Genomic DNA, 11,616 nt, shown 5'->3' with positions numbered 1-11,616 from the left:
ACATTCACCACACGTGCTTCGAGACCTGCTCTATGTTTTGTTTTTTTAATCCCCTCGAAGTGTTTTGGCCGGAAAAAAAGAAATCTCAATATCGTTTGCGTGATATTCAAGTCGCTAGCCTGCTTCTGAAGCTTCTGCCAACCACTGTGCTTTGTCCTTGTGGAAATGATGACTTGCGTAATGCGCTTACGCGCTCTTTTATTCAAACCAAGTCCTTGCTGCCAGCCGGAGGGTACCATGGTCTGAGCCTTGTTGCAAATTACGCGAGAATTCGAGAGAGCAAAAAAGAAAAAAAGGAAGATAAGAGAAGAAGAAAAAGGCTGGAGTCGAACTGAGGAGAAACAATAGGAAATCCACACAAGGCAGGTTCAGGCTGCCAATCTCACGCTATGCGTTTGTGAAATTGGACTGGTTGGGGCCTTTCTGCGCTTGCATGGCAAACCTAGAGCTATGGAATGGGTATTATTGAATGGGACTGGGCTAACGTTAAATCTTGGGATTTACTCCGCCGGGCTATGTACTCTCGGCCAAACTTTCTCATGGATGGGGAAACTATAAAATAACAGTTATACCCAGCGCTCGTCAGAATTCAGCCAATCAGAGTCCGCGCTAGCGCAACTTCTCAAAGTCGTTCCTCTCGTTGCGTCCAACTTCAAAGCTGCACAACCAGTCACCCAACTCTCAAAATCGGTATTATGCCTCATCCGAAGCCATCGAAGGCGATGAAGCAGGAGGATCGATCCCGTCGAAAGATGAACAAAGATCTCGAGACCTTGATCGGACCTCAGTCACAGGCCAAGAGTCAGTGGAATGCCCAAGGCCTGTTTCATTTGGAGCGGCACACAGTGACCGGTAACAGGCCAAAAGTTCCTCGAATACGAGAGACGAACCCTCATGAATTCTCGCCACAAGTGACTCGATGCCCTCCTGCAGACAGCCGACCGCTGCGGCCTGTGCGACGCCTCTGCCCACCATTTACGTTGTCTCTACGGCAAGAATGTGCCGGAGGACGATAATTTGGGCATCCTACATCTGCTACGACCAGATGCTCGGGCTATTCACGAGCGTTCCTTGAGAGAGGAAGAGGCCCAGAAGGATGAGAAGGGTGGGTTCCTGGCCAGACTGTGGCGATGATCTGGGTGATGGAGATAACGCTGGGGCTATTGGCGGAGAAGTGGGAGACGGTGAGGGGAGAGAGGAAGAGGCTAATTACGGGGATATGGAGACGGATAGAGAGGATGGTGGAGTGGCTTTGGCAACAGATGGATGAGCGTGCAGACGATTTCGGGCCGTCAACGCGCCACAAAGCCAGATTACATGAATATGAGAGCGGTATGAGATTCTGAATGTACCATGAATTTATTGCAAAGCAAGGGTGATATGATTGATACTGAGCTACAACTTGCTGCTCAGAGCAGCCTGCTCCAAGGAGGCCTTGAACTCCGTTAATCCTGGCTCGGTCCTCCAAACAGTATCCATGAGAAACACTCTACGGCTCTTCTCCTCTGCACGTCTCTATCCCCACGCACAAAGGAGACCACAGCTTGAATCAAGGCGCCTCCGCCATCTCAACATCCTTCCCCTCCCCATCGCCCCAGAACCCCTCATCGTCATCCTCTTCCTCCTCCTCCTCACACCACCCATCCTCAAACTCACTCAGATCACTCTCGCCCACCGTCCCCACCCCCGGCGTCCCCTCCCCCTCCATCTTCATCTCAATCAACGCCTCCACCTTGCCGTGATCGGTGCCCCACACCGCCTCCCCCAGCCCCTTGCCCCACTGCAGATCCGTGCCGAACTCGTGCTCGCACAGCCGGACCGCCTGCCAGGCGTGCCGGGACAGGGTGCGCGCGGAGGGGTGGCCGCCGTACTTCGCGCTGCCGTAGTAGGCCATGAGTTCTGTGGCGACGGAGTCGACGATGCGGTGGGCGCGGCGGAGGGAGTGGACCCAGATGCGGATGTTCTTCAAGCGGTGGGCTTTGGCGCGGTCGTAGGCGGTCCAGTCCATGCCTTTGGCTGCTGGGTGGGTATCGGGTCGGGGTGGCTCTGATGTGAGAGGGGGAGGATGGGACGGTTTGCCTGTGTGGTTATTCTTCTGAGACATTGCATCTTTCTTCTTGTTTATTAGCGAGCTGCTTGATACTTGTGAAGCCTTGGGTAGCTGCGTTGCGTGAGGAGGTGGCTTCTGAACCACGAGCTTCTCAATCTGTTTGGGCGGTTTGCCAGAGACTTTTGGTGCTTTGGACTGTTGTGTTGAATGATGAGTACGCTTGTGGGCTTTGTACCTTGAGTAGCTTGAGGCTTGTGGAGCTCGGGAACGCAGATGTGGATGGTGAATGAGCTTGGGAGCTTTGTGCCTTGAGCTAGCTGACAGGTCAGAGATGCGATGCTGTCGATGGTTATGAGTCGCCTGTCTGAGAAGCCCGAGACGTGGACGACGCGGACCAATCGTGGTGTCATTTGGCCACGATAGCGGTGGACCGTGGGATAGGATCCCCTTACGCGTTCGAAGAAGCTTAGTGACAGCCATGGTGAAGTGTATCTTATGTGGTGACTTTGTTAAGGATGACGAAATTTCGGGGAAGATGCTGAACGAAAGTTGGGAAGTGAATGACGACGTCACGGCCAAGACAAAGGTGTTGAAAGGCTCATTGTGTGGACAATGCCATTGTGCAGTGGTATTTGGAATGAGGCCCACATTCCAGAGCTCTGGAGAATTTATTGAGAAACAAGGCTTGAAACGCTTTGGACAGGAAGAACATCTAGTATGTGAAGTAGCACACACATGGTTGACTTTTGCGTTTTGATATTCCAAACAGTAATAATAAATCCTTGTCAACATCAATACTTTTGTCCTTTGAATATCACTTGTGGCTATCACAGATCCTGTGACCCGGAATACCCTTGGAGGACAGATTTTTCCGAAAGCAGCGACTGAGCAACAGCACATCAATTTATCTTCATCATACCAAGCATTCCACCCCGAACGATCTCCTGCGACAATATGCCCACCTGATTGTCTACTCCATCGTTGATGTAGTCTTCCAGTCCTTTACAGAACTTGGAAGGGTGACCATCGAGGCCCAAACACATGATTTATCAGGACCATGAAATGTAGGTTGTGCAGACCAGCAAGAGATTTCTCAAGGTCCTTGGCTGTCTCCGTACAATCCAGAAAGACAAGCCTTTGTTTTCGACAACGATATATTCTTGTTCAGCCACTTCTCGACCAGCAACGACTTCGGCCGATCCCGATCATGTAGGATGACATTGAAGCCGTAGTCACAAAGCGCTTGTGCACAGCCCCTACCAAGATCATCCGAGGCTCCAGTGACAAGAGCCCCTGCAGAAGTCATGATTTGGGTGGAGGTATCGAGGGAGGCATGAGAGACGTGGTGAATGAGTTCTAGAGGAGATAGAGAGTGGTAGAAATGCTGATGCAATGCATCAAGTCTCCAAAGGTCATCTTAGCTTCCCATCTACATTTGATGCTAAACGTCAGAAGAAGCAGCTTGTATTTTCCAATAGAAAACGATGCTGTCTCTCGAGCAGCACCTGACAACCACGCCTGTATTGGCTTTTCCGTGTCACAGCTGAAGGAAAGGTCAGGATTGTGACAGCTTCATGATGAAAGCTGTCTGTTATTCTATGGAGTTGTGCCAAGGATATAGGGCTGAGACGCTGAAACCCCACCCTGTGGACTTTAGCTAGAGTACCTTAACTGCTGCCACTTCTGGATTCCGTCGCCCGGGGATATCGCAATCTCCAATCCCTAGCATAATCTATAGCTAGGTAATGCTAACAGCGAGCCGGATATATGGACACTGTTGAATATCGATAGATTTTGTTTTGTCCACATGATTTGATCCTACCCGAAATATGGATGCTGTCGCGAGCCTGAGTGTCGCACGACCTCGACGGGCCACCCGTTTTCAAAGATCGACGCTGGGGATGTCTAGGAACCCGGTTATAAATATCGGCCGCCAGATCGCCAGATCGGAGCATTTTGGCCTCGGGCGGCCAACCAGGGGCGCCAGGGATGTTGGTCATTTGAAATACGCCAGCCACTGTTCGGCACGCCTGGTAGAGAATTCAGTGGGTAATTAGGTATATTGAATGTAAGGTATGTACTCTAAGAGTGTCCAATCATGTCGCAGGAGGCAGATATTCTGTGACTACTCGCTACTCGTCACGCGTCGAGAACCTGCAGCCTGCTGACCGAAGGGCAGAATCTCGGTGCATCTCGGCACTCGTAGCACAATGAACCATACTAATTTGCATGATCTGCGTTGGATTTGATAAGCTTCCCCTGTCCTAGCTTGAGGCGTAATCTCCGATCATTCCAGACTCTTGCCTCCCACAGTCCCACAACGTGTCCGGCCCCACGCTTAGGAGAGACTGATTCACTGACAGCGTGGAGGTGAGCATGGACCATGGATGATGACATGAAAGGTCTTGAAGGATAGACAAGGGAGAGAAAGTCTGTAAAGATCTGTTGGCCTGTGAGCCCAACGCGACATCCGCTGCCGCCTTCTGAGCCGTTCCAGCGACTTCCTCTCAAACAGAAGGCTGTCCTCGCTACTAACATGCATGCATGGGTACATTACCCAAGGTACTAGTACCTCACGAATGATCAAGTGTTCCATTCTCCTAGTCTTCCCGTTGGCACACGCTTGTTCCTGTCCATCGCTCGACACGGGATTGTTCCTCTGTGAGATACCTACCTTACGGTACTCCTATTAACTCAACGTATCACAGGCTGACGCTTCCTACAAAACAAGCCAGATCCCTCTCGTGAGTGGATGAGATTGATTATGACATTAATTTCGTAGCTCTCCTACCGCCGTGAAAAAGCAGTTGAGTGCAGTGCGTGGCGGTTTCTTTACATTGATGCATGCTGTAGCCGTGCATCCAAAAACGCTGACCGAGATCCACAATCTCCAACGTCAACTTTGACTTTCCTTCCAAAATCAGCCTCGGTGCCGCGAGAATTCCTCCCTCCATCTCTACTCCATTGCTCTTACAGTCTTCTGCCCATCCCAAAAACTGCTCGTCTTGAAATCCTCATACACACTCTCCACCATCGCCAGCCAATATGGTCTATTCTCTCACTTACCGTCGTCCCCCATATGTCGACTCCGCTCGGGCTTCCGTCCTCGGGCACGAGAAGACCAAATCCATTGGAGAAGCGTCCATCGATTCCCAGGCCTCTGGAGGTTCTGGAGGAATGTCCTTTGGTATCCCCGATGCCTTGTCCTTTGACCGCATCATCACTGGAGGCACTTGCCCGGTAAGTTGACTTCCTGTCTTGGTCCATCCATGCAACCCAGGCTTCAACTTCACCCTGCTATATCAGCAGGACACTGAAGCTAGCAATTGATCAACATCTACTCTGCACATCCACTGGTATTCCCGATATCTGAATCAATGTGATCTGCTTGGCTGATCCAAATGCCTTCTAGCCATGCACAGCACGCGATTTCATGAACTACCTCGTCTACATTGAACACTCCGCCGAGAACCTCCAATTCTACCTCTGGTACCGTGACTACCTCAAGCGTTTCAACGAGCTTCCATCAAACGAGCGTGCTCTTGCACCAGAATGGTCCGCAGAACAGGCGGAGATAGATGCACAGGCAAATCAGGGAACACCAGGACCCAAGCAGCAAATCAGTGCTGAGACTGCAGCTGTGTTCAAAGGCACAGATTTCGCTCCCCCTACTGCAAGTGTGGTGGAGGTGAAGGGCAACCCTTTCAATACGCCACCAAGAACCCCAAATGGCGGAGAATACAGAGAAAGTTTAGCTCCATCCGAGCGTGCGTGGAGCGAGAACTGCTCCACCTTGAACTCCAACACCAACAGATCGTTCCAGACAAAGACTGCAGGTGCTTTTCAAGGAGCTGACCTCAAATGGCAACCATGTGAGCACTCATTTTTCTTTACGAAGCAAGTATACGCTAATGTGTGGGCAGTCACGATCCAGCCGTTCCGAGAGGAAATCTCACGCATCATTGCAATCTACATAGCCGATGGTGCACCTCGCCAGCTGAACCTCTCAGCGAAGGAACGGATGACTCTACTGCACGCCTTGGCTAACACCACTCACCCCACAGCCTTTCGAGTTGTCGTCCACACGGTCGAATGGTCTCTACGTCACCAAGCCCACCCCAACTTCATTCGGTGGACCGTTTGTAACGGCAACGCACCCCGTGTCGTCTTCGCCCGTGGTCTTGGTGTTGCCGGCATCCTTGGAGGTATCATTTGTGCCATTCTCATCACTCTCAGTAATGCTGGTCGAGGCTGGAGGGTACTTTCGGCCATTGGCTTCATGATCGGTGTGGCAACACTCATTGCTGCCTGGAAGGGCATGTGTGTCGTATGTCTTCTCTGAAGCCCTGAAAAATTAAGCCAAGCTGCCATCGCTAATTCTATCCAGGTCCTTCACGGTATGCACCATCGCCATCTCCGCCCATGGGAGCTTTTCGCTGAAGACGACGACGAATCCTCCTGGGACATGGGCAAAGGTTCTTTCGACACTGTCGGCAGCGCCAATAGCTACGAAGACGAACCCTGGGTCGCCAAATACGAGAAACGCAACATTATCCGGAAAGTCTTCGATCGTGAAGTCTGGATCCAAGAGCCGGCTCTTCGGCAAATCCAGGACACCATCTTCGTGCAAGCTCTTGGTGGTGCACTGATCATCACTGCTATCTCCGTGGGGATCTTTTGCGCGTTCCCCAAAGGCAACTACTATTAGGTGCATATGACCTGCATAGCGTTGCATGGAATCTGGCATCTGACATGCATGCAACGCTGGCCGGAGATGCTCGGTCAGATTCGCGTCCGCTTGCAATACCTAGACACACTATTCGCATATACTTTCATTCTGTTATCTTGCTTTTCTGGCTTATCACCACCGTCTGTTCATGTTGGCGCCTGCATGGCGTTAGAATATCATACCCCATTTGGCGAAGGCGCTTAGACGAACGAAAAAGGAAATATGCTGCTATTGGAGCTTGGGAGAGATACCTCTGGGGGTTGCTTGTGCGTGAGGACGGTATACTACATCATAACTGTAATGCCTGGCTAGAAAAATTAGAGAGCAAATCACGGAACGGCGTCTCGTTGACTAGCAAACACGATCGGCTGGTGGGGACTTGCAGCAGCATTGTCACTGGTAAATCTCAATTTTCCACTGTTGTTGCCTTTCATACACTCATTTCCTCATTTTCTCCGAAGCATATCTTCATCAGCCGCATCTTAACACGTTTGAGCCAGCTACCTACTTCAGCTCTCTTTCTCCCCAAATACGCGAGATATCCAAGGACATCCATTATCCTCTGGCCAACAAGTCAATTAGATCCATTGCCATGGTGACCTCACCTAACAAGTTTCATATCGTCAATTTCCATCTTTCAAAGCTTCCCTCTTTCTGAGCTAGGGCCTGGTAGTCACTTGTCGTAATACTGTGCCATCTCCAGTCCGACCCTCTTGTAGCCGCATTTGACGTAGAAGCCTTCGTTCGTTTCGGAGCAGTCCAGAATTGTCTGAGGGGAACGATGTCAGCTCGGGAGGACCGAAACGGTATTCGAGTGGTTGAACATTGGGGTTTCGCGAGTGCGAGTGTAAGCGTGGAGTGAAGAGTGGGAGTCGTGGGGGGAAAGGGTGGGGGAGTGGGGTGTTTGACAAGGGCGTGGAGATGGCAGGAGGGGGTGAGAAATTGTGTCCAGGCAATGACGATACAGCAATGCTTCGCATGCAATCGAACCAAGGCCCATCTGAGCGACCGCGTGGGGACAATAGACTGACCTTGTAGCACCCAACCTTCTCAGCTATGTAGTCGAGAGCCTCTATTATACGGAGGCCTAGCTTCTTTCCTTGCTGATCTTTGTTGACGACGATATCTTCGATATGGCCCACCAAGCCGAGATTGTGTATGCTGTCCGAAACAGGTAAATCAGCGCATGCTACTGGCAGCTCCAAGAACACCACTCACAACTTCCTCTCCACCACCACACATCCCGTCCCCACCACCTTTTCCTCCCCATCACACACCACCAGTATGTAATACTCATCCCCCCGCCTAGCCATCCAATCATATCGCTCAATCCATGCTTGCTCCGAGATCTCGCCAACGGTCGTGAGGACTCTGAGTACGTCCAGAACGCCGGCTTTGTAGTCTGAGCGTTGCAAGGGACGCATTGTGTACTTTTCCGGGAGAGCGGAGGTGACATCGGGGGAAATGAGGGAGGGGGAGAAGAGAGGGCCATGAGTGGAGTGGGACATGTTCTCGGCACCGGTGATGGCTACTGGGGATTGCCACATGATGGCAGCAAGAGGAGGTTCGATTAGATAGCGGAATGGTACTCTGTTGTCGTGTGCGCTAGGTCTTATGAGTTCGCAATTGACATGGATATTGGATAGGTTGAGAATTTGAGACTCGCTGGAAAGTTACATGAAGCTTGACAGAGCTGTGAGCGGAGCTGGTTGTGCGGGAAAGCTATCCTTTTGGGCTTTCCCGTTCGGGTACTCGTGGGGGGGCCTCGCCTCGCCTCTAGGGCTGGTTCCTGGCTACCTAAAAAAGCTCCCCTAGGGAAGGCCTAAGCGCATTGACGAATGACGATGAATTCGGGCTGAACAGATGCCTGCAAAAACATTAGAATCTGACGACCTCACTTCGGAAAGTACAGAAATTCATCCTTCACGACGATTGCCAAACGAAGCATGGCTTCCAATACTCCAGCATTCCTGCCAGTTCCCGCCTGACGTTTTTGAGTCCGTGTCTCTCAACCTGGTGAAGAATCCGAACATCAACTCCAGCCTGCTCTTTCGAGCGGATATCCTCTACGATAGCTCGAACAATGAGCTCACCAATGCGCAGTTGTCGGAGAATGAGGCGGTGAAAGTGCAATACTGGTTGCGAGAATACCATATCCGAGATGGGGAGCTTCCAGGCTTCGAGGTCAAGAGGACTATTATCCGGCGGATGATCCCTCGAAATCCTCAATTGGACAAGCCAATTGCCCAGACATGTCTCCTACTCCAATCATCTACCGATGATACTAGAGACCCGAAGCGCTCTCTTGTCATCTACGTACCACACGCTGCGAGTATCGACGAGGTTCCCTGGTACCATCCAAGAGTACAAGCACTGGCTTACATGCATTGCTGGAACCCAAGTGCATCCTCTGAAGATTCCCAAGGCAACATCTCTCTACACTACCGCCTGTATCCGTCCGAGTCTCTTCCTTTATCTTCACGCCTTCTCCGGACGGGTCAGCATCTATTGTCGACAATCCACAAACACGGCCAGGGCCAATGGACGGGCTACACGAAACGTGTACACCATGACCAGATGGTCTCACAGCAGCGGGTCCAGAATACTTACACGGAGCTCAAGCAGAGGCATGCTCAGAGACTATGTGATCGCTGGGTCGAGAAGACGGAGCCGAGCAAGCATGTCTTCGAGGATCTGGGCATCGCAGCTTTCTTGATCGAGCTGTGGAAGGATATGTACGATGCCGGAAATGGCCTGGTCGATCAGGACGGAGATGACCCTACAAACAAACAGGGGAATTTTCCGGGCTTTGTCGATATCGGGTGCGGCAATGGGGTGCTCGTTGATACACTGCTGCGGGAAGGATACTCGGGCTGGGGCTTCGATGCCCGCAGACGGAAGACGTGGGATACATTTGATGCATCGATCCAAAGTCAGCTTAAGGAGATGATACTCATCCCGCAGCCGTTGTTCGAAATACAGCACGACACTATGTACCCCATCTACGCTAATGGAGGCATACTATCGGAGGGGCTCTCTTCCGCAGCCACCACAGAAAAAGCCATGGGCGATGTGCCAGCATGGCACAATGGCATATTCCCTCAGGGTACCTTTATCATCTCTAATCACGCAGATGAGCTGACCCCTTGGACACCTCTCCTCGCCTCCATCTCCTCCTCTCCCTTCCTGGCCATCCCATGCTGCTCACACAATCTATCCGGTCTTCGTTTTCGCGCTCCATCTGTCTTCAACAACAACTCTGCAGACGCACTAGCACCTTCCTATTTCGCTGCCCACATCAACAAATCCAAGTCCATAGCTATCGCCATTGCCTGTCCAGACAATGAGGAGATATTTGGCCCGGGACCAGAACAAGGCGACCTCAAGGACCTCAATGCAAAGGCTCGAGCAAAGCAACCCTCAGCTTATTCTAGCCTCTGCGATTGGGTTGCCCACTTAGCGGCTAGGGTGGGATACAGGGTCGAGAGAGAAATGTTGCGGATGCCTAGCACAAGGAACGTTGGGATCGTTGGTCGAGCTATGATGTCGGGGTTTGAAGGAGAAACGTTAGACACGAGGCGAGAAAGGCTCAACGAGATAGTAACAAATGAGAAAGCGGATGGCGCGCAATGGGTTGAAAGAGCCAGGGGGCTGATGAGGGGACAGGGTTCCGGGCATTGACGTCGGATAAGCGTGCTTCATCCTGGCAGGGGAAACAAAAAAGACGTTTTCTCAGCGTTAGCCTCGCAGTCCACACAAGCCTGGTCTGCAGCCACTCAAGATCTCAAGACAAGTGGCAATTGCCGCAATTCAAACGCCCCCCCCCAGCCACCCCCAAGAAATGGGAAAGATCAGCACTGAGCAGGTGCCATGCCAAGCTCGAATTGGTCGGACCGCTCAGCTCCAGATCTGTGCTTTACATGAAGCCAACGACACTTGTCACTTCCTCTATACGTTCCGTTCCCATGTTCTGGCCGTGTTCCCTATGCCTTTGCCAAATTCGAAGAGGATGGGATTTTCTAACCACAATGACCCGCGACAGGCTTTCGCTTCGCTCCAAGAAAAGTCTGGACCTGGCAATGGGAAAGATGCCCACGGCGTCCGGGGTCATCTTTGAGGCTAGAAAAAGTGGTCGATGATTTGATTGTGGACTGGTTGCGTCTACGATGCATTCTGGGAAGATGCAAAGAGCTGCTTCGCACACGACGGAGCAAAAAGGCTGGCGAGCAACGTAGGAAGATATTGCTCGATGTCTGGCCAAGTATGTCCTTGGCGCATCGCCCCGATTTTCGAGTCGTGAGCCGCGAGTCATACGGACAAGTCAAGGATGCGCTTGTGTTTCCGCACGTTAGTCTAGAGGGCTTGGTGAAATCGAAGGCGCTTCTATTGTTTCTCGATTCCCCAACTTGCCATACGTCCAATGTGTTCGCGTAGACGGCATTAATTCCTTACGTCTGGGACTTGTCAGCCAAGCTATTGCGCCAGTGTATTTCTTTGATTGTACCATTGTCATGAGCTGCCAGAAAACACCCGAGACGTCCGGCCGTTTGTTGTAACTGGCTAGTAAACATCGGAGACGTGTGGCCGTGTAAGATTCTGAGAAAACGACAATGCAGTCTATGCAATGTTGACGAATAGCCTCGGTATGAGCACCGGTGAGGGGTGTTGGTCCTTGAGATACAGCAAAGAACAATGCGTTTTGTGGTCAGATGCACCGAGCTGGCCCTGCTTGACAGGCAACTGGACAGATTGGCTGAGCCTCTACCCTTGGCTAAAGTCCTTTCCGACGCTGACTCAGACTGTGGTTGTGGAGGCCCCATACCGCACGCCTGCACTC

The 11,616-nt window shown here is 51.6% G+C and overlaps 5 protein-coding genes across 5 annotated transcripts; 3 read left to right on the top strand and 2 right to left on the bottom strand.

Moving 5' to 3' along the window:
* Window positions 1-695: 695 nt before the first annotated feature.
* Window positions 696-1,134, top strand: HO133_004078 (uncharacterized protein; the record flags this gene model as incomplete). Its single annotated transcript, XM_037294997.1, has 2 exons — window positions 696-801; window positions 938-1,134. 2 exons carry the CDS (start codon window positions 696-698, stop codon window positions 1,132-1,134), a joined length of 303 nt encoding a protein of 100 aa, XP_037149044.1.
* Window positions 1,135-1,549: 415 nt separating this feature from the next.
* HO133_004077 (uncharacterized protein) lies at window positions 1,550-2,530 on the bottom strand (the record flags this gene model as incomplete). Its single annotated transcript, XM_037294996.1, has 1 exon — window positions 1,550-2,530. One exon carries the CDS (start codon window positions 2,528-2,530, stop codon window positions 1,550-1,552), a length of 981 nt encoding a protein of 326 aa, XP_037149043.1.
* Window positions 2,531-5,095: 2,565 nt separating this feature from the next.
* HO133_004076 (uncharacterized protein) lies at window positions 5,096-6,758 on the top strand (the record flags this gene model as incomplete). The annotated part of the gene is made up of 4 exons (XM_037294995.1): window positions 5,096-5,290; window positions 5,463-5,922; window positions 5,974-6,377; window positions 6,438-6,758. 4 exons carry the CDS (start codon window positions 5,096-5,098, stop codon window positions 6,756-6,758), a joined length of 1,380 nt encoding a protein of 459 aa, XP_037149042.1.
* A 694-nt stretch (window positions 6,759-7,452) lies between these two features.
* HO133_004075 (uncharacterized protein) lies at window positions 7,453-8,326 on the bottom strand (the record flags this gene model as incomplete). Its single annotated transcript, XM_037294994.1, has 3 exons — window positions 7,453-7,548; window positions 7,811-7,940; window positions 7,998-8,326. The coding sequence occupies 3 exons, from the start codon at window positions 8,324-8,326 to the stop codon at window positions 7,453-7,455; spliced, it is 555 nt and encodes a 184-aa protein (XP_037149041.1).
* Window positions 8,327-8,642: 316 nt separating this feature from the next.
* Window positions 8,643-10,460, top strand: HO133_004074 (uncharacterized protein; the record flags this gene model as incomplete). Its single annotated transcript, XM_037294993.1, has 1 exon — window positions 8,643-10,460. The coding sequence occupies one exon, from the start codon at window positions 8,643-8,645 to the stop codon at window positions 10,458-10,460; it is 1,818 nt and encodes a 605-aa protein (XP_037149040.1).
* Window positions 10,461-11,616: the final 1,156 nt, after the last annotated feature.

The sequence above is a fragment of the Letharia lupina genome, assembly GCF_014066315.1.
Source record: "Letharia lupina isolate WasteWater1 chromosome Unknown contig_19, whole genome shotgun sequence".
NCBI classification, from domain to species: Eukaryota; Fungi; Ascomycota; class Lecanoromycetes; order Lecanorales; family Parmeliaceae; genus Letharia; species Letharia lupina.
This window is presented reverse-complemented; position numbering and strand designations above follow the sequence as displayed.